The sequence below is a fragment of the Gorilla gorilla genome, chromosome 6 (assembly GCF_029281585.2).
Source record: "Gorilla gorilla gorilla isolate KB3781 chromosome 6, NHGRI_mGorGor1-v2.1_pri, whole genome shotgun sequence".
Lineage (NCBI taxonomy): Eukaryota > Metazoa > Chordata > Mammalia > Primates > Hominidae > Gorilla > Gorilla gorilla.
This window is the reverse complement of record NC_073230.2, coordinates 81,445,175-81,468,226: the sequence shown is the minus strand read 5'-3', so window position 1 is coordinate 81,468,226 and position 23,052 is coordinate 81,445,175. Positions and strand designations below refer to the sequence as shown.

The 23,052-nt window shown below is 44.4% G+C and overlaps 1 protein-coding gene across 3 annotated transcripts in view; it reads left to right on the top strand.

Moving 5' to 3' along the window:
• CALN1 (calneuron 1) overlaps positions 1-23,052 on the top strand; it is a 634,846-nt gene that overhangs the window by 375,400 nt on the left and 236,394 nt on the right. For all 3 annotated transcript variants that reach the window (XM_055392700.2, XM_063708594.1, XM_019031704.4), the window contains one exon: positions 12,719-12,831. In XM_055392700.2, the coding sequence (XP_055248675.1) occupies positions 12,719-12,831 (113 nt within the window). The remainder of the gene's footprint in view (positions 1-12,718; positions 12,832-23,052) is intronic.

The window sequence follows — 23,052 nt, the reverse complement described above, 5'->3', positions numbered from 1 at the left end:
AAACAAGAAAGAATGGCCCATTCAAAGGAAAAAAAATAAGCTGTTCCTGAAAAACACCTGATAGCAGATCGAATACACAAAGAATAAAGAAAGACATTGAGAAAGTCAAGAAAATAATTTTGAAGTAAGTTTATATCAGTAAAGAGATAGAAAACCTAAAATGAAACATAAGAGAAATTCTAAAGCCCAAAAGTATAATAATGGAAATGAAAAATTCACTAGAGGGGTTCAAACAGGCAGAAGGAACAATCAGTAAACTTGAAGATAGGACAAAGGAAATTACCAAGACTGGGGAAATGAAAGAAAAAAGATTGAAGGAACATGAACAAAACCTAAGGAATCGTGTCCACCAAGTGGACCAATTGACCTATTGTGGGAGTCCCAGAGGAAGAGAAGATAGAGGAGGGAACAGAGGGAATATTTGAAGAAAGAATGGTTGAACACTTCCTAAATTTGATGAAAAACATTACAATAAACATTCAAGGAGATTGACAATATTCAGGTAAGATGAACTCAAAGAGACCCACAGCAAGACACATTATCAGCTTTCAAAAGACAAAGACAAAGAGAATCTTTGTAGCCGTAAGAGAGAGGTGTCTCATCACATATGAGATTGTCAATAAGATTGTCAGCATGTTTCTCACCAGAAACTTTGGATGCCAGAAGGCAGTGGGCTGATATATTCAAAATGATAAAAGAAAAAAATACCTGTCAATCAAGAATGGAATATCCAGCAAAACTGTCCTTCAAAGGTGAGGGAGTAATTAAGACATTTTTAGATAAACAAAAATCTGAGGGAGTTTGTTATGACTAGACTTGCCCTGCAACAGAGGCTAAGGAGAGTCCTTCAGGCTGAAATTTACGGACACTAGACAGTAACTTGAAGCCATATGAAGCAATAAAGATCACAATAAAGGTGCAATTATGTGGGCAATTATAAAAGCTAATATTATTCTAACGTTGGTTTGTAACTCTACATTTTGTTTTCTACATAATTTAAGACATTAATGCGTTTTCAAAAATTACTAGTTTGTGGTTTTGGCCATGTAATGTATAAAGAGGTAATTTTGTGACATCAACAATTGAAAGGAGTGGGAATGGAAATGTAAAGGAGTAGTATTTTTGTGTGTTATTGCAGTTAAGCTGGTATAAATCCAAATTAGAGTGTATAATTTTAGTATATTAAATGTAATCCCCATGGTAACTACAAAGAAAATAGATATAAAGTATACACAAAAGGGAAATGAGAAAGGAATTTATTTCACTACAAAAAGATCAACTACACACAAAAGAAGACAGCAATGCAGAAAATGAGGGAGCAAAAGCCTTAAGGCATGTGGAAACAAATAGGAAAATGACAGAAGTAAGTTCCTCCTTATTAGTCTAAAAAAGGAAGGAAATGCTGGCGTATGCTACAACATGGATGAACCTTGAGGACTTTATGCATAAAATAAGCCAGACACAAAAAGGACATGATTCTACTTGCATGAGATACTTGGAGTAGTCAAAATCCGAGAGAGAAAGTAGAATGGTGGTCATCAGGGGCTGGAGGGTAGGGGGAATGAGGAGCTATGGTTTCATGGGTGGGAGTTTGAGTTTTGCAAGAAGAAAAGAATTCAGAGGATGGATGGTGGTGGTAATGGTTACACAACATTACGAATGCATTTAATACTAGACCTGCACACCTAAAAATGGTTGTGATGGTAAATTTTATATTATGTATATTTTACTAAAAGAAAAAAAAAGCCATCATGAGAACATGCTCTACTATTCCTATGCCCCACCTGCCAGACCTGCCAATGAATAAATTGCTATTATTAGTTTTTGGGGAGCGAGTATATGTCTGGATATTTTTATATAAATACTTATGCAGAGAAATCAGACTATATATTCTCCTTGACCTCCCCATTTTTTTAACCAAATTGTAGCATACTAAAATACAGTTCTGTACCTTGCTTCTTCAACTTGAGAAGCTATCTTGAAGATCTTAGGGATCTTCCCATAGATCCTGGAGACTTTTTTTTTTTTTTTTTGAGACAGAGTCTCACTCTGTCATTCTGTCGCCCAGGCTGAAGTGCATTGGCATGATCACAGCTCACCACAATCTCCGCCTCCCAGGTTCAAGCGATTCTCATGCCTCAGCCTCCTGAGTAGCTGGAATTACAGGCAAGCACCACCACGCCTGGCTAATTTTTGTGTTTTAGTAGATGGAGTTTGCCATCTTGGCCAGGCTGGTCTCGAGCTCCTAGCCTCAAGTGATCTGTCTGATTGGCCTCCCAAAGTGTTGAGATTACAGGGGTGAGCCACCGTTCCCGGGCACATCCTGGAGACTTTCAAATCCACATTTTTTAGCTGTCAGGCACTCCTTGACACCATCCTGCCTGCACCTCGAAACCAGCATTTCCCCAGTACGTCCTCCTCTTGACTTGTTTGTTGTTCCTAGTTTCTTTTTTTTTTTTTTTTTTTTTTTTTGAGACAGAGTCTTGCTCTGTCACCCAGGCTGGAGTGCAGTGGCACAATCTCGGCTCACTGCAAGCTCCGCCTCCTGGGTTCACGCTATTCTCCTGCCTCAGCCTCCCCAGTAGCTGGGACTACAGGCGCCCGCCACCACGCCCAGCTAATTTTTTTGTATTTTTAGTAGAGACGGGGTTCCACCGTGTTAGCCAGGATGGTCTCAATCTCCTGACCTCGTGATATGCCCACCTCAGCCTCCCAAAGTGCTGGGATTACAGGCGTGAGCCACCGCACCTGGCCTGTTGTTCCTAATTAGTTTCATGGTCCCTTTGGTGTCGCAAACCAGACACCTCAGCATCACTCTTGCCTCCTGCCCTTCCAGTCAGTTGCCATGTCTCGTTAGTTCCATCTGAAATGCCCTTTTCTTTTATCCAGACTTCTCCAATCCCCATCCTCCACACTGGCTGCCTTCCCTATTGTCTTAACTAAGACCCTTTCCCCAGTCAGCTCTGCCCCACCAAGTCCAACCTTCATACTGTCCCCAGATTGATCTTTGGTGAGCAAAGTTCTGGCACTCTCATACCCAAGCCTGGGCAGGTTCTACTGACTCTGCATCGAAGATGAGCCCCTCAGCCTGCCTTGACCTTCTGGGCCCAGCTTGTCTTGCTCTCTTCCTATGGGGATCCTCTATCCAGCATGAAGGGTGGTCGGTCACCTTCCCTCCTTCCTAGCATCCTCACCATTGCTCAGGCCACTCAGCTTATCTCCCTTTGCAATTCATTAGAATCCTTCCCTCTTTTAAAGGCTCACTGCAAAATCATGGAAAATGACCTGTCTGGACCCTGCGTTCCTGACTTTGTCCTGCCTTAACACAATGCTTTTAGGTCGATTATAGCACTCCCTTCATTCTGCCTTGGGTAATGGATTGCAAGCCCCTGGAAGCTAAGCTGCGCCTTATGCTTTGGAGATTTCATCAACTAATTTGAATGGAGTCTCAGACATTTTTTCTTGTCTTCTTGTTACCCTTCGAAGCCCACCCACTTTTCCTGTATATTTCTCTCCTCCCTTTTATTTTGCAGTGATTTTTTTAAGGATTATTTTACCTCCTTATGAGAATTTCGGCTGGTTGGTCTTAATGAATGTTGTACAGTCCTGGCACTCCTGCAGCTTCCTGCCCTAGTTCAAGTTCATTACTTTGACTCACATAGCAGTGGGAAACCACGAGACACAGTCCTTGGCAGGTTAGCTTTCTGTGCTTCTTGCTAAGTGGATCATGATATTTGGAAGCTAGAGAAGGGAAAATGAGGCCTGGTCAGAGTGAATTACATTCTTTCTTCCTGCAGCTACTTGCTCATTCAAGAGTGATAAAAGAATTTAATCAAAGCTTTTGCATTTAGGACCTCCTGCATTCCATGAAAGGTTGCAGATCTGGGAAGAGAGTCACCATTGTCTTTTGGGGGCATGTGATTCTGTAATGGCAGTTTGATGGGACCCTGCAGGGCCTGAACAGGTTTTGTTCATCAGACCAATTCTTTTCTGGTGGAAGAGACTTCAGACATGTGCAGGGTTCTGTGTGAACGACCTGTATCCCCTCCCTGGGAATGGAGCACCCATAGAGAATTACTAAGATCCTGACTGCAGACAAAGAGGCGATTTGAGGAGCATCTGTTTTGACAATTGCCATTTGCATTAAAGCTCCTGATAGCCATCTCTCCCAATTTCCCACTAACTTCCTTCCTAAACACCCAGATAGGAAAACATACTATAACTCTCAAACTTTGAAAAGAGCTTGAGATCCTGTGATCCTATGCCAGGACAAAGAGCTGGGGTCTCTGATATCAAGGGAAGGCAGTACAATATGGGGGTTAATACCAGGGTTCTTGTCGGGTGCAGTGGATCACGCTTGTAATCCCAGTGCTTTGGGAAGCTGAGGTGGGAGGATCACATGAGGCCAGGAGTTCAAGACTAGCCTGGGCAACATAGTGAGACCCTGTCTCTACAAAAAATTTAAAAATTAGCCAGGAGCAGCTGGGCGCAGTGGCTCATGCCTGTAATCCCAGCACTTTGGGAGGCCAAGGCCGGCGAATCATGAGGTCAGGAGATTGAGACCACGGTGAAACCCCATCTCTGCTAAAAATACAAAAAATTAGCCGGGCGCAGTGGTGGGCGCCTGTAGTCCCAGCTACTCGGGAGGCTGAGGCAGGAGAATGGCGTGAACCCGGGAGGCAGAGCTTGCAGTGAGCTGAGATTGTGCCACTGCACTACAGCCTGGGTGACAGAGTGAGACTCTGTCTCAAAAAAAAAAAAAAGCCAGGAGCCAGGTGTGGTGGCTCACGCCTGTAATCCCAGCACTTTGGGAGGCCGAGGAGGGCAGACGGATCACCTGAAGTCAGGAGTTTGAGAACAGCCTGGCCAACATGGCGAAACCCTGTCTCTACTAAAAATACAAAAAATGAGCCGGGCATGGTGGCGGGTGCCTGTAATCACAGCTACTTGGGAGGCTGAGGCAGGAGAATCACTTGAACCCGGAAGGCGGAGGTTGCGATCAGCCAAGATCATGCCATTGCACTTCAGCCTGGATGACAGAGCGAGTTTCTGTCTCAAAAAAAAAAAAAAAAAAAAAAAGCCAGGCGTGGTGGCACATAACTGTGGTCCTAGCTACTCGTGAGGCTGAGGTGGGAGGATCACTCGAACCCAGGAGTTCAAAGCTGCAATGAGCTATGATTGCACCACTGCACTTCTGGGTGACAGAGTGAGATCCTGTCTCTAGCAAAACAGAAAACAAAACAATTAAGATTCTGAGCTGAGCCCCCACTCTGCCTCATGGTAGCTGCATGGCCTTGATACAGTTATTCTTAACCTCTTGTTTTCTAAGTTATCTCATTGATAAAATGTGGAAGGGGAGAACCTATTTATAGTGTTGGCATGGAATTCAACAAGGGAATACATGTAAAGCCCTGAGCTCAGTGCCTGGCACATAGCAAGTGTTAAATAAGTAGTTCCTATTATTTATTATTACTCTCTGAAATGATGAAGAATGGCCTCTGGTGGCTGACCTGAGATGCAAGAGCTAGACCACAGGGAGCCATTTAGATTTCAGTTTGACTCTGTGTACCTGGTCACCACAGCACTCGCTTGGTAAGAAAAGCTGGGATCAGGAGACAGTGATCCAGACAGACCATGTCAGTGAGTGACCTTTTGAAAGGTCACAAAAAGCACAGGCAGACTGCTGGGGCTGGAATCTCGGCTCTACTCCCTGCGTAAGCTTCTGCAAGCTACTGAACCTCTTTGAGCCTCAGTTTTCTCATTTGTCAAATGAGCAGCAGGAAGATGTAAATGAATTAGTATATGTCCCAGCACTTTGGGAGGCGGTGGCAGGTAGATTGCTTGAGGCCAGCCTGGGCAACATAGCAAGACCTTGTCTCTGAAAAAATTTTAAAAGATTGGCCAAGTGTGATGGCATGCTCCTGTAGTTCCAGGTACTCCAGAAGCTGAGGCAGGAGGATCCCTTGAGCCCAGGAGTTTGGGGCTGCAGTGAGCTATGATGGCACCACTGCACTCCAGCCTAGGTGACAGAGCAAGACCCTGCCTCTAAGAAAAAAAAAAAAATCGTGTCTGTATTTTAAAAAACCATGTCTACCGCATTGTGCGTGCCTAGTAAATGTTAGATGATATTATGATTATCAGGTTTCCTGGACCTTGCTTCAGCCTGGCAGCTTGGGAGTGGTTTTTAGGGACTTAGTGTAAAACCTACCTCTGAGATTCTATTTGTCTCCATTCCCCTAAGGTTGAGGGAGTGGGGGCATAGGGATCAGACTTCTGGGTACAATGCTGATAACTTTTGGGGGGTATTCCCAGCCCTGTTTGTCTGTTAAATTAAAATCTGGTAAAGAGGTCATTTCTGTAGTCTAAATCTGAATAGAACGTTTATGTTACCAGTAGGGTTGGTATAGAATTGTAGGTTAGAGGGAAGAGTCTTCATTTACTGAAGGTCTGCAGAAAATGTGCTGTGTCCTTACATACTTAGGAACCAGAGCTGAGAAATATCGGGAGACAGCTAGAGATATGGGGGACCTATCCTGATTATTCCTCCAACCATGGGCCTGGAGACATCCCCCTTTGCTCATTAAGTAACAAAGAGAGTGTATGAGAAAAGGAGACTGTTTTCCCAATACTCTCACGTTCAAGACCAAATAGACCAAAGTGTGGGTTTTTCTCCCTCACCAAGAAATTCCCCAATTATCTGCAAACACTGGACTGGATGTCCTACAATTAAATTGAATTCCGTTATTATCTGTTACTATCTATCTGGAGTTAGCGTTATTTGAGGAGCACCTGTTTAGACAATTGCCATTTGCATCAGGTCCCTCAGGTCAAGGGCTCAGTCCCACAAGATTGCTCCCACTTAGGACACCATTTCAAAGTCCACGTGGCCACCTGTGCTTCTGACCATAAATCAGAGGTTCCCTCCTTGGGTTCATTCATTTACTAGAGCAGTTCACAGAACTCAGGAAAGCACTTTACTAATTATTACCCATTTATTAGAAAAGAATACAACTCAGGGAAAGCCAGAGAGGCGTAAGGTAATGGGAGTGGTACATGCAGCTTCCACGCCCTCTCTGAGAGCTCCATCCTCCCAGCATCTCCGTGTGTTCACCAACCTGAAAACTGTCTGAACATCATACATTAGGGATTTTTATGCAGATTTCATCATGTGCGCATGATTGATTATGAACCCAGTCTTCAGCTCCTTTTTCCTCTCTGGAGGTTGGGGAGATGGCGCTGAAACTTCCAAGGTTCTAATCATGGTTTGGTGTTTCTGGTGATCATCTCCCACTGGAAGCCCACCAAGAAGTGCTTCATTAGAGCAAAAGACATTCCTATCATCCAGGAAATTCCAGAGGATTTAGGAGTTCTGGCCAGGAACTGGGGTCAAAGATCAAATATTGGCCAGGCGCGGTGGCTCACACCTGTAATCCCAGCACTTTGGGAGGCTGAGGCGGGCGGATCATGAGGTCAGAAGATTGGCTAATCTTCACTGGCTAATACAGTGAAACTCCGTCTCTACCAAAAATACAAACAATTAGCTGGGCGTGGTGGTGGGCTACTCAGGAGGCTGAGGCAGGAGAATGGCGTGAACCCAGGAGGCGGAACTTGCAGTGAGCTGAGATCGTGCCACTGCATTCCAGCCTGGGCGACAGAGTGAGACTCTGTCTCAAAAAGAAAAAAAAAGACCAAATATTAGAACAAAAGATGCTCTTTGCACCTCTATTACTTAGGGAATTATCAGTGTTTTATGAGCTGTGTAGCAGGAAACAGAGACAAAAATTTCTATATCTGTCTATCTGTATGTATATATTTGAGATGGAGTCTTGCTCTTTCACCCAGGCTGGAGGCCAATGGCATGATTTCAGCTCACTGCAACCTCCACCTCCCAGACTTAAGCGATTCTCCTGCCTCAGCCTACCAAGTAGCTGGGATTACAGGTGTGCACCACCACACCCAGCTAATTTTTGTATTTTTGGTAGACATGGGGTTTCACCATGTTGGCCAGGCTGGTCTCAAACTCCTGACCTCAAGTGACCCACCCATCTCGTTCTCCCAAAGTGTTGGGATTACAGGCATGAGCCACTGGGCCTGGCCAATATGCATTTCTTATTATAAATCACAGTATCACAAGCGAAAAACATATATTGGCCAATCTGGAATTCCAAATGTCCTCTCCTAAATGACTAGAAGCAAATATTTCCATGATCTGTACCTCTTCTGCCAAGTCACGTGTACTCCACGCCATAGTTGGCCCTGCCCATAGGATCCTGAGTGCCCTTCTCCATCGCTTCTTCTCTGGCCAACAATTTGGAATAGCAAATGAGCTGCTTCCTTTGCCAGGACCAAGATGTGTTTCAGAAGCATCGTTTCTGCTTGTCAGCTTTTGGTCTGTAGTTCCCAGCCAAGTGCACCATCTGTGTGCACTGCCTGGTACTGTGATGATTTGGCCCAGAGCTCCATGTGGACCTGTGAAATGCACCAGTTCCAAACTGCTGCGCTCCCTGCACCCTGAGGCGAGGTTTCGGAGAGGTGGGTGGTCTTGCTCCTCTTGCTACCTTGAAGGTGCACTGTTCAAAGACAGCCTCGTTCTCCTGGTGCTGGCAAGCATGGGTTTTGCCACATCTTGTAAACTATGAGGTTCCCAAGTGGGAGAGAATGGTGCCCATTATATCACGGTCAGGAGCTTAAGTGGCCCAGCCTGGTGGGCATATCTTAGATCAGGTCTCATGTGTTTGTGTGTGTGTGTGTGTTTTTGTTTGTTTGTTTGTTTTGAGACAGGGTCTCGCTCTGTCAACCCAGGCTGGAGTGCAGTGGTGCCATCTTAGCTCACTGCAACCTCCACCTCCCAAGCTCAAGTGATTTTCCTGCCTCTGCGTCCCACGTAGCTGGGACTACAGGTGCCTGCCACCACACCTGGCTAATTTTTGTATTTTTAGTAGAGGTGGGGTTTCACCATGTTGCCCAAGCTGGTCTCAAACTCCTGGCCTTAAGTGATCCACCCTCCTCGGCCTCCCAAAGTGCTAGGATTACAGGCGTGAGCCACCGCACCCGGCGCTCATGACGTCTTTGCAAAAATAGATTCATGTCCTTGAGCTTCTAAGCCTCTATGAATAGTTAGACCTCACTGTGGGTGCAGATAGTGAGATGATGCCCACTGCTGATAGACCGACATTCCAGAGGGAGTACCTGGGAAAAAGAACCACAGTACTTGGGGCGTCTGCTAGTCCAGTGCTTCTTAACCTTCCTCTTCTTTTTTTAAATAAGCACCTCCCAAGAGCCTTTTCAGATATGCATTTTTCTAGTTGTCCCACCCTCTTGAAATTTTGTACAGATACACTGTGTATTATGTACTGTAGCCCTAGAAGAGCCGCAAGCCATTGTAATATCTAACGTTGGCTAATGTTATTTTGTTCCCTAAGAAGCCATTTTCACTCCATTGTGGGTGATACTGTCTCTCTTGAGAATGCATAGTTTAGTTCAAGACTGTTTGGCCATCCAGCCCCACCTGTGACCAGTGGAGGTGATTTGGGGTGAGCAGAGAGTTACTGCACAAATGTAACAAGCATGTCTATCCAAGACGTGGAGCCACCTGGAGTTAGCTTTCAGAGGTGTCAAATTCTAGGTAGACTGGCCCATTCTCCTTTCCCTCTAGCTTTCTACTTTTCACTTTTACAAATACCAGTTGAGTATCTATCTGTAGGCAAATATCTTGTTCTATATTCAAGATAAATGTTGTTTTGTTTTTTCTTTAAAAATGAAGTTATTAAGGTCAGGTATGGTGGCTCATGCCTGTAATCCCAGCACTTTGGGAGGCTGAGGAAGGAGGATCGCTTGAGCCCAGGAGATCAAGACCAGCCTGGGCAACATAGCAAGACCCCCTCTCTGTTTTTTTTTCCCCCAGACAGAGTCTTGCTCTGTCGCCCAGGCTGGAGTGCAGTGGTCTTACCTTGGCTCACTGCAACCTCTGCCTCCTGGGTTCAGCGATTCTCCTGCCTCAGCCTCCCGAATCGCTGGGATTACAGGCACCTGCCGCCAGACCCAGCTAATTTTTGTATTTTTTGTAGAGATGGGGTTTCACCATGTTGGCCAGACTGGTCTCGAACTCCTGACCTCAGGTGATCCACCTGCCTCGGCCTCCCAAAGTGTTGGGATTACAGATGTGAGCCACCTCACCCAACCCCCCTCTATTTTGTTAAGTGCATTGTTAGATCCAAAGGAAACAGCACTTTACAGGATCTTGATTGGTACTTCCTGTCTATATCTGGGACAAGTACACCAGGAATGCATTATAGAGGTGATCTCTCTGTATTTCTGGCAGCATCAACTAGTGTGCTTTTGGAAGTATTTGATAATTTTGAAGGCAAGATGGTAACTCGTTGCTTGAATTAGCTTTCTTACGATTACCAGCAAGAGTGAAATTTTAGATTTATCTTGTTGGATGATAAGATAAATCAATTTCTTCTCCAGAGGCCACTGACTGCCCCTCTTCATTTGGTGGTTAAATCCTCCCTTTCCCATTGACTTGCCACGCCTCCCTAATCCTTTAGGAAGTTTTACCTCTGCTGGGATCTGTTCCTGGACAATCTGTTCCTGGACAATCTGTTCTGAATTATTGGCATCTTGATGCTCACATCTGCTTGGCATTGTGAAATAGGTTTTGAATGAATATTCTTTGAAGGTGAATGCACTCTGAGAGGGCATTGATTTATGTGTGGGCATTTGGACAAACTCTTGAGTGCAGACACCTGGCTGTCTGTGCTGGCTGCAGCCGAGATAGGGATGTGGTGAACTTTTGATGGAGTTGCCCTTTTGAGCAGTTCAGAGGGTGCAGAATGCTACACTGATGACTCCTGGAGGACCCAACAATGCCTTGAAGGTTCGCTTTTGTCTGTTGAGTTGGCTCAAGTCCACCTTCTGGTTACTGTCAGCTCTAGCATGAAAGATCCAACAGATGCTGAATTGAACAAAGAAAGAACGAGCAAGAGACATCATTCATTCATTGTACAAGTACATACTGAATGCCTGCTTTGGTGTTCAATATACAAAGATGTTTCAGACCAAGTCCTTGACCTTGCAGAACTCACAATCTTTTGCTTGTGAGATAGGCATGCAAATCAGTGACTGGGATATAAGGTTTTATTTTATTTTATTGTTTTATTATTATTATTATTTTAGATGGAGTCTTGCTCTTATTGCCCAGGCTGGAGTGCAGCGGTGCGATCTTGGCTCACTGCAACCTCCGCCTCCCAGATTCAAGCGATTCTCCTGCCTCAGCCTCCCAAGTAGCTGGGATTACAGGCATGGACCACCACATCCAGCTAATTTTGTACTTTCAGTAGAGACAGGGTTTCACCATGTTGGTCAGGCTGGTCATGAACTCCTGACCTCAGGTCATCCACCCACCTCGGCCTTCCAAAGTGCTGGGGTTACAGGCATGAGCCACCACGCCTGGCCAGGATACAAGGTTTTCAATTCTACAGTAGGTACACATGGAGTTAGTAGGAGAGAGAGAAAAAAAGTTCGACCAGTGCTGCCTAATGAGATCAGGAACAATACAAAAAGAGAACATGACATTTCAGCTCCGTCTTAGAGAAAGAGAATTCACCAGATAGACAAGTGAGGGAAGGCATCCCGGACAGAGGGACAGGCATACACATGCACGCAGAGGTGTAAAGGAGCTTGTATTTTATGCAAAGGTTGGGGACAAATTGATGCAAAAGAGATAGTGAGGCTTGAACGCTATGCTGAGGTGGTATCCCTATTTTCAGTCAAAGGTGCTGTTCAGGCCGGGCATGGTGGCTCACTCCTGTAATCCCAGCACTTCGGGAGGCCAAGGCAGGCGGATCGCTTGAGGTCAGGAGTTTGAGGCCAGCCTGGGCAACATGGTGAAAGCCCGTCTCTACTAAAAATACAAAAATTAGCCAGGCTTGGTGGCTTGCTCCTGTAATCCCAGCTACTCTGGAGGCTGAGGCATGAGAATCACTTGAACCCAGGAGGCAGAGGTTGCAGTGAGCCGAGATCACGTCATTGCACTCCAGCCTGGGCAACAGAGCAAGACACCATCTCAAAAACAAAAAAAAAAAAGTGCTGTTCAAATATAGAAAGCATGATGAGATTTGGTCTTGGGGAATTAAACTCAGAACTGCGTAGAAGAGACTGCGAAGGTAAGAGTGTAAAAGCCATGCTACTCATAACAGAATCGTAGCTAGGAACATTAATTCTTAGAAGGATTTTCTCACCTTCATCGTTGAAAAGAGAACTAGCCATTGAGTAATGAGGAAGATACAGCAACCACAGATACTTAAGAGGTGAAATCAAGAAGGCTTGATGACTACATGTATATGTGGGTGACAAGGATGGTGGAAGAGATGGGGTGAAGCTGCCACTTCCATCATGTACAACTGGGCAATTCGGAGTAAAAGGAGAAGCAGGGGTGAGGTATAGCCATGTTAAGTGGGAAGTGATGGTTGGACATTTAGCTAGAAATACTGTCAAATGTTTAGGAATATGTGGTTTTGGATGTACTAATAATTGCCAGTTTCTTGTGGTACTTTCAGTCATTTAAGAACATTGAACAGTTTTAAGTAATGTTACCAGCTCTTCTTCATTGATTGAGGTCATGCCAAGAAGAAAAGCATAGAGGTGTTTATTGCATCAGGTACGGTAGGTCAAGTTCAGCTTGTTTGCAACTCATATTTACATCTTCTCCTTGCAGGGGATGGCCAGGTGGATTTTGATGAATTCATGACCATTCTTGGCCCCAAACTGGTGTCTTCAGAAGGTCGCGATGGTTTTCTTGGGAACACGATAGACAGCATATTCTGGCAGGTGAGTAAGAATATTTTTTTTCAGACTAAGTTTGACAGTAAATGTGTCTGAGACTAACTTTTGACTGAATTCTTGAACTTCTATTTGGCACGTGAAGATCTCTTCTGGGCTGAATGACGTATGTTCCAGAACAAAGAATCAAAACAACTACTTTTTTAGGGTTTGGAGGAGTGAAATATCTCCCCATTTTTTTCTCATAGCAATTTTTTTTTGCATTTGGGAAAAATGAAATTATTCTACTGCACATTCACAAAAGTCTTTTTCCTGGGGACACTTCAAAGGGGCACACTGATATTATCTGAACCGGTTCTGTGTTTGACCCCAGTTCCGGGATATCTTTGCTGAGAGAATGGCATGGTTGCCTGGTACATTTGGATCCCGTCAATATCCTTGCACTTAATGAGAGAGAATGGTTTTGTCTAAGAATGTGTATTCAGTGCTTCTCAATTAGCTCCTGTTTCTATCTTGTAAAATCTCTTAGGAAATTCCAAACATCTAACATTGTAATTATTAAAGTATGATGAAATCATTTTTATATTAGTTCTCTACTCTTAAAATGTGACAATTATTTTATGATTATAAAATTTAGGGAGTGGGTTATCAATCATTATTTTAAAAAATTTGAATCACGTAAGTTGTCTGTCAAATTAAATTAAATTACCGGTTAGACACGTAAAACGCCATTCAGACACAGCATGATTTTTCTTTTTTTTAAATTTCTTAATACTGTTTTTTCCCTTCACCAAGAGATTTCTCTAACCTAGATAAGGGTTGCAGTTGGTGTGTCTTTCTAGTCTTATTCAGTACCCATCTTGCATAGAACCAACAAGTATTTAGTAAGAACTTACGTATGCTATAATCTATCAGTGTTTGTGGGTTTTACAAAAGGCATTTAAGACTCGGACCTAGCTATTTCAGAATTTGGCTGGGGAAGCTGAATTTGGTGGCTCATGCCTGTAGTTCCAGCGCTTTGGGAGGCCAAGACAGGAGGATCGCTTGAGGCCAGGAGTTCAAGACCAGTCTGGATAACATAGCGAGATCCCGTCTCTGCAAACAATTTTTAAAATTAGCCAAATGTGATGGCACATGCCTGTAGTCCCAGCTACTCTTGAGGCTGAGGGAGGAAGATCGCTTGAGCCCAGGAGTTCAAAGCTGCAGTGAGCTATGATCACACCACTGCACTCTAGCGTGGGCAACAGAGCAAGACCCTGTCTCAAACAAACAAACAAAAATAATAATTTGGCTAGGGAAACACAATTAAGAGAGGGAAAACAAACAAGTGATTAATTAGTGTGATGGTCACTAGACTGTAACTCCTTGAAGCACAGGACTTCAGAGTTGTAGCTCACTCTGTGCATGCTGTACACAGCAAGCCCTCAATAACTATTTGTTTCAATAGATGAATGGAAGGGCAAGAAAGGAGGAAAATACAGTCTTGAAGGGTCAGAAAAGAATTTAGGGAATGTGACACTTGCTTTGAACCTTGAAGTATGGGTGGAATTAAATGCAAAGAAAGAAAAGAGGGCATTTCAGATCTGCCGTGATGAGAGTTTGAAAAGGGGTTGGCATGGGGAAGTCATTGACCATGACTAAGATACCGTTTGAAGGGCAAGACCTCAAAACCTGCTGGCAGAATGGATTTAGGGCCTGAAGAAACAGAAGAGGTGAGGCTGATTCCAGAGTTCCCAACTTGCTGTTATTGGCAGGGGTCAGATCATGGAGCAACAGAGAAGTCTTGTGGGGTTGAATCCTCAATTGGACATGCTGAGTAGAAGGTGAGGGTCAAGCAGCCAAGTAAAGGGAGGAAGTCTATGCACAGCTGAAATCAGTTGGGGCTGGAACACCGGATTGAGATTCATGAGAGCTGGTGGGTAAAATTATAGGCAAGGATGAGCTCACCGAGGGAAGGTGCATAAAAGAGGATGAGCAGAGAGATGGGACCTGGTCCCAGAGGACATCCAGGGTCAGGGGAGAGTGAGACAGGGGCTCGTGAATCCCCCACTGCTGACAGGAAAACGCCATCTCCCTGAACTGTTGTTAGGATCCGGAACATCTCCAGGACCCTACTCACCATGCAAGGAGAATATTGCAGTGCTCATGGAACCTTCAGTTATGACTTGATACTTGCAAGGACCAATAGGTAGAGTCCCCTGGTGGAAATAAGAAATGACCCCAGAGTTCAGAAGATGAAGGAATATTGTTTCCCATCTGGCCATCTTTTGACCCATGGAGGTCCACTCTGATGATGGGCCTTGGCGAGTTGCTTCTCCCCTGGGTGTTTCTCCTTCTTCTTTCTCTCATTCTCCATCTATTCTCCTGAATGCCTTTTTGCTTGTTTTTTGTGTATTTTAGAGATAGGGTTTCATTCCGTCACCCAGGCTGGAGTGTAGTGATGCAACCATAGCTCACTGCAGCCTTGAACTCCTGGACTCAAGTGATCCTCCCACTTCAGCCTTCCAAGTGGCTGGGACCACAGGTGCAAGCCACCATACCCTGCTATATTTTTGTGTGTTTTTTGGTAGAGATGGTGTCTTGCTATGTTGCCCAGGCTGGTCTCAAATTCCTAGCCTCAAGCAATCTTCCTGCCTTGGCCTCCTAAAGTGCTGAGTTTACAGGAGTGAGCCATGGCACCTGAGCCCCTGAATGCTTCCTACTCTTTACCTCCATCCTTAGGGCCAACTCTAGCCTAGGAGAATGTTCCAAGGCCTTGTGAGTTCTAAGCATTCTTCTTTCTGGCCCTCATCTGGATGAGAAGGAGCTATGGCTACTTAATCTACACTCCTACTCCTCCTGTCTTCCAGGTTCATCACAGTAGAGCATGTACACTGCAAGGAAATATATCTCTTACAATATATGGACTGCCTGTAGCTTAATTCAGACATGCTATAATGCTCACAAAGTCTCCATGTTTTTGTCTTACTCAAGATTTTCTTCCCCACTCAGGGTGAAAAGATAGGCTGGAGAAAGGAGGGAAAATTCCATCTTGAAATATTTAAATCAATGCTGGAAGGCACAGACTTAGTGGCTGTGGCTTTCCTCTCCTGCTAGTGCTCACCCAGCTCAGAATTTTACGACTAGCAAGCAAGAACAAAAACATCCATCAATTCTCAGTAATCAGCCTCCCCGTCTTCCCCCTGCGACTGCCTGCCCCTTCAGAGACAGCATGAAAAAATGGTACTTAAAACTTCTACAGCATTGGCTTGTTTCTGGAAAAGAGTTCAGGTTCCCAGTGCTTGGGTGGTTTTTCAGGTTTAGAAGAAAGCTGAGTGTGTGCATGTGTGTGTGTGCACATATATATACGTGTGTGTTTCCTTCCTTGAAGTGATTGAAGATAATATACAAAAAAGAAACAGAAAGGTTGCTTTCCCAACACAGTGAGACCCTGTCTCTAAAGCAAATTGAAAAATTAGCTGGGCATGGTTGTATGCACCTGTAGTCCTAGCTACTCTGGAGCTGAGGCAGGAGGATTGCTTGAGGCCAGGAGTTTGAGGCTGCAGTGAGCTGTGATTGTGCCACTGCACTCCATCCTGGGTGACAGACTGAGACCCTGTCTCAAAAAATAAAACAAAAATAAAAAATAGGAAAAGTAGCTTTTCACCTCCAGATATCCAGGCAGAAGATATTGATCTTAGGAGGTACTGATATCCTTGAAAGAAGACCATCCTACTTAAGAGACTCTAGCAAGGCTTCCCATCAGTGACATAGTCAGTTTTCCATGGAAACAGACCTGAGACTACTTCTAGAAGGGTATATATTTGTGATCTTTGGCTGCATAATACATTACACCAAAATCTAGGGCCAGAAAACAACACTAAATATTTTCTATCTCACTTAGTTTCTGTGGGTTGGGAATTTGAAAGCTGGCTAAGCTGGGTGGTTCTAGCTCAGGGTCTCTAATCCAGTTGCAGCCAAGATGCTGGCTGGAGCTGTGACCAGCCTTGGGCTTGACTGGACTGGAAGATGTGCTTCCTGGTGGCTCACTCACCTGGCTGGCAAGGTGACGCTGGTGGTTGACGGGAGCCCTCAGGTCCCTACTGCACAGACCTTGCCACAATGCTGCTTGAGTGTCCTCCTGACATGGCAGCCAGTTTCCCTCAAAGCCAGTGATCCAGGACAGTGCTAGGCAAGAGCAATGATATCTTTTATGCCCTAGCTATCAAGTTGGACACCATCATTTCTACAATATTCTCTTGGTTACACAGGTCATCCCTATTAAGTGTGGGAGAGAACAGCCTCCCGGTGAATGCCAGGAGGCAGGAGCTATTGTGGATCACTTTGGAGGCTAGCTACCATAAAGGGTAAAGATTCTGTCATTGGACTTCAACTTCTGATCTGACATTGCTGCCCCAAGCCTTCCATTTTCCCCAGGCTTGGGTTTCTTCCTACCTTAGAGGAAACCTATAACCAAGGCTATTCTCTGTATCACTGAGAAGCAATCCTATCAAGCACTAGGTGCCTTTTCCTAATAAAATCCTTCTTCCAGGCCAGACAGGGTGGCTTATGCCTGTAATCCCAGCACTTAGGGAGGCCGAGGTGGGTGGATCAGTTGAGGCGGGGAGTTTGAGACCAGCCTGGCCAACATGGTGAAACCTCATCTCTACTGAAAAAAAAATACAAAAAAAAAAAAATTAGCTGGATATGGTGGTAATCGCCTGTAATCCCAGCTACTCAGGAGGCTGAAGCATGAGAATCATCTGATTCTGGGAGGTGGAGGTTGCAGTGAGCTGAGATCGAGCCACTGCACTCCAGCCTGGGTGACAGAGCAAGACCCTGTCTCAAAAATAAATAAATAAATAAAATAATTTTTTTCCAGTGCTTTCCTTACTGGTGTTCTAGCCTATAGTGCCAAGGGTAGAATAAAATCAAATGGGATTCAGCAAAAACAGCTATTTATTGGTTGGCACTAGTCGCAAAAGGTATGAGCCCCTGGCTCTTTGCAGGAAATTGATTATCAGTGAAGGGGGAATATAGTTGACTACAAATGTGGCTTCCTTTCCGGGGAGGATGGTCTGAGAGTCATGCCCCAGGGTCTCCAGTCCTCCTGGCATACGCTCAGCCCTCTGGGTGTGAGACTCTTGGCAGCCAGTTCAGAACCGCTTTCCTATGCATAAGTTGTAAAGCTGTGATTGTGTTCTTAGTCTTCGTTCATCAAGCTTCTGTGTGTTTGCTGTTACTGCAGTGGTATATTTGCTGAGGAAATGTGAAACTGTGTTTGGAGTCAGCCTTAAGATATGGTATATGGGAATGGCAGAGAGGAGAGGAGGGAAGGAAGGGACTGAGCGGGGCTGAGACTTGGGACTGGGGGGTAGCCTTCCTGCTCAATGCTGCAGGTTAATTGCAACTGCCAAGAAGTCAAGCACGGTCCTCAGGGTCCCTGCTTTTCCACCATTTATTTATGCCACACATCATGTGCCTACTTGTATCCAAGAATAAGAGGCTTATGATACAGTAGATGTCCCCAAGTGGCAGAGGAAAGAGCCCTGCTATTTTATCATGGTGTTTTCATGAATTCACCCCAGCAGCCTTTTTCATTTTCTTCTGCTTGACCTCAAGCCCCGTGCAACCGTGTTCTGCCGTGAATTTGCAGACAGCAAGCTATAGAGAGCATATGTGAAAGGATCATGGGAGATTAAACAGGTCTGCCAGTCCCGGGGGCCAGCCAACACTTCTGTTAACCTCTTTTCCCTCTGAAGAAACAGAGAAATGAGTCCTGCACTTGGTGAGGAGAGCTGAGCTGTTTGTGTGTCTTACTTTTGCAACCGTGAGGTTCAAGAACACCTCGGCCAGAGTGATGCCAAAAACATCTCATGTAGAACTGGGTTCCCTTGCTCACATTTTTAATCTTATTCACAATCAAACCTTATTCATGAAGACTTCACTAATTTAGACTTTCTGTTTTAAGAAATGAAATATTCACAGTTTGTGAGCAAATAGATCTGCTCATTGGATGGTGCTGGTCGTGTTGGAATGAGTCCGGGGCTAAAGGTCGGGAGACAAGAAGCCCGTAATAGCTCCCTGGTCTTTTTACATGCTCAGGACTTTTGGGCAATACTCCCGAGCACACACGAAGTCCAGGGAGCCATTCTGCAAGCTGGTCTTTAGAATAGCTTGTTTATCCCACAGCTGTGTGCAATGTGCAAGACATTGTAAATTACCCTAGCCTGAAAGTGCATAGGGTACTTGTTCCCCAATTTGGTTGGGATGAAAGTCTGTTTGCCACGCTGACTTGCTTTGCCTCTCCCTGGTTATCAATCATAGGTCTGCTGCTGTCCAATCCTCATTCATCTGGTGGGAGAATACGCAGCAGGTGCAGTAAAATACCTGCATCTACTCCCCAGAAACCTTTCCGGAAAGGCTTTACCTTTTGTCTCTCCATCCCAGTTCTTGCTGTGGTCTCGTGTCTCCTGTGGCTTTCCATTTCTGCTTTGGTCCTGGACTCTTTTTTTTTTTTTTTTTTTTTTTTAATTTTTGAGACAGAGTCTCTCTCTGTTGCCCAGGCAGGAGTGCAGTTGCATCATCTCGGCTCACTGCAGCCTCCACCTCCCGGGTTCAAGTGATTCTCATGCTTCAGCCTCCCAAGTAGCTGGGACTACAGGTGTGTGCCACCATACCCAGGTTTTGTGTGTGTGTGTGTATTTTTAGTAAACACGGGGTTTTGCTACCTTGGCCAGGCTGGTCTTGAGCTCCTGGCCTCAAGTAATCCACTCACCTTGGCCTCCCAAAGTGTTGAGATTACAGGCATGAGCCACCGTGCCCAGCCTGGTCTAGGAATCTTGATCTCTGTCTCAGGTCCTGATGCAAAACCTAGTTCTTCCCAGCCCAGGCCCAGGCTTTTGTCTGGGACAGTTTATAAGCTGGTCCCACGGTGATGGCAGAGATGGGCAGGTGGTTTGGTTTTAAAATTACTGACTTTAGGCCTGGCACAGTGGCTCATACCTATAATCCCAGCACTTCAGGAGGCCAAAGCAGGAGTTTAAGAACAGCCCAGGCAATGAGTGACACGCTTTCTTTACAAAAAATTCAAAAATTAGCAAGGCATGGTGGTACATACCTGTAGTTCCAGCTACTCGGGAGGCTGAGGCAGGAGGATTGCCTGAACCCAGGAGGTTGAGGCTGCAGTGAGCTATAATCATGCCACTGCACTCTTGCCTGGTCAACAGAGGGAGATTCTGTCTCAAAAAATAATAATAATAATAATAATAAAATAAATAAAATTCTTGACCCATGGACAGTTGAGAGCATTTGCATTTCATGGTTGTGACATGTGAAGGAAATATTACATACAAAAAGCTACAATACAATGTGACTGCAAATCTGTTATACATAAAAAGACTGGAAGGAAATATATTCAATCGTTGACAGTGACTTTTTTTTTTTTTTTTGAGACAGAGTCTCACTCCGTTGCCCAGGCTGGAGTGCAGGGGCGCAATCTCAGCTCACTGCAACCTCCACCTCCTGGGTTCAAGCAATTCTCCTGCCTCTGCCTCCCAAGTAGCTGGGATTACAGACGCCCACCACCATACCCAGCTAATTTTTGTGTTTTTATTAGAGACGGGGTTTCACCGTGTTGGCCAGGCTGGTCTGGAACTCCTGACCTCAGGTGATGTGCCGGCCTCAGCCTCCCAAAGTTCTGGGATTACAGGCGTGAGCCACCGTGCCTGGCCTCTCTTCCATTCTTAATCATCTAATGGAACCTTAATAGTTTTCAGCAGTGATGTCTATATCAAGGCCTGCTAGACTGACAGCAAGCCTTCAGTCCCCACAGGGATCTTACCAAGTGTGGAAAAATGGAATACAGGAAGCATTCATGTCAACAGTGGTTCTCAAAGTGTGGTTCCTGGACCAGCAGCATTAGTAATACCTGGAACTTGTTAGAAATGGGAATTCTGGCCCGGCAAGTGACTCACACCTATAATCCCAGCACTTTAGGAGGCAGAGGTGGGAGGCTCTCTTGAGCACAGGGGTTCAAGACCAGTATGGGCAACATAGCAAAACCCCATCTCTAGAAATAATAATTTAAAAAATTAGACTGGCGTGGTGGCACATGCCTGTAGTCCCAGTTATTCTGGAGGCTGAGGTGAGGACATTGTCGGAATCCAGGCAGTTGAGGCTGCAGTGAGCCGTGATTGCACCACTTCACTCCAGCCTGGGCGACAAGAGTGAGAGCCTGTCTCAAAAAGAAAAAAAAAAAAAAAAAAAGAAATGCAAACTCCTGGGCCCCACCTATTAAATTGAATATTCAATACTGACCTATTGAATCGATTATTCAATACTGACCTGTTGAATCAGAAACTCCAGGCCTATGGCCCAGCAATCTGTTTCTATTAGCCCTCTGGGTGACGTCGACACTGGCTTGAGTTTGAGATCCACTTAGTTACAGGATTTTAATGAGCCTGACATTTGGGACAAGGCAGCGAGTTAGTTTTACTGATCTGGTTCTGACCCTGGCTTCCTTCCAGGCTTGGTAATTTGGGTTTTTCTTTTAGTTGTCCTTATTCATAAGTGTAATTGATCTTTAGTCTATTTAACACTATCGTTTTAAACTGTTTTGAAAAGGTGGAGAAATTACCTATCAATATGTAGCTAATTTCTAAGTAGGAAATAATTTTCTAAGCATTGGAGGCAATGGAACAATCAAATAATACTAACTTATGCTATTAAATTATAAGAATATTTAAAAAGCTAACAAAGGCTGGACACAGTGCCTCACGCCTGTAATCCCAGCACTTTGGGAGGCTGAGGCGGAGGATCGCTTCAGCCTGGGAGTTTGAGACCAGCCTGGGTAACAAAGCAAGATCCTGACTCTACAAACAAATACAAAAATTAGCCAGACATGGTGGGACATGCCTGTAGTCCCAGGTACTAGGGAGGCTGAGGTGGGAGGATCAATTTAGCCTGGGAGGTCGAGGCTGCAGGGAGCCATGATCATGCCACTGCACTCCAGCCTAGACAACAGAGTGAGACCGTGTCTCAGAAAGTAAACAAACAGAAAAGCTAACAAACTGGCAAAAATATGGCAATTTATAGAATAAAACACAGGTACAGAATATTTCTAAAGCTATGTGAAACCTCTTGACAATAAATGGGATAAAGAGCAATAGACAACTGATAGACATTTGAAATAAACATTGAAACAGCTCGACCTCACCGGAAATCTTAGAAATGTTAATTAAAATAGGGATTGGTTAACAGTTATCTTCTCAGAATGGAAAATAAATCATGTAATACTTAAAGTTGTCAGGAGCAAGATAAAATAGGCAAACTCAGCTGGGTGCAGTGGCTCACGCCTGTAATCCCAGCACTTTGGGAAGCTGAGGTGGGCGGATCACCTGAGGTCAGGAGTTTGAGACCAGCCTGGCCAACATGGTGAAACCCTGTATCTACTAAAAATACAAAAATTAGCTGGGTGTGGTGGCACACATCTGTAGTCCCAGCTACCTGGGATGCTGAGGCAGGGGAATCACTGGAGCCCAGGGGACGGAGGCTGCAGTGAGCCGCGACCAAGCCACTGTACTCCAGCCTAGGCAACAGAGTGAAACTCCATCTTAAAAAAAAAAAAAAAAAAGGGCCAACTCATATAACACTGATAGAAATGTAAATAGAAAGAAATGTATTTACAATTTCTTTGTAGAAATGTGAATTTGTAAATCGTACAACTTTTCAGAAAACTATTTGGTGACACTTGGCCATAATTTTTAAAGCCCTATAATTTAAAATATGTTCAAACCCTGTGATTTAAAATAATTCTACATTTAGTAATCTACCATATAAAATCAGTCAGAGATGTAGGAAAATGCAATTATAAAGATAAAATATTATATAATTGTTAGAAATAATATTTTCACTTTATACTAAATGGAAAAGCCAAGATAGAGATGGAATTTACAGTATAATTACATTACCATCCTACATCTATTATATGCCCATTATATTAATCTATTATGCATCCATTTATAGTCAGAGAAAAAAATGGAAAAAATTCTGATTGTACTTATTTTGACTGGCACAAAAGTGAATAATTTTTTCTTTATACTTGTTTTATTAGGCTATATGGTCTATTCTGTTATTATTCAGTAAAGTTAACAAAATCTCAAATTAGTCTGGGCGTGGTATCTCATGTCTGTAATTCCAACACTTTGGGAGGCTAAGACAGGAGGATCACTTGAGCCCAGGAGTTTGACAGGAGCCTAGGCGACATAGTGAGACTCTGTCTCTACCAAA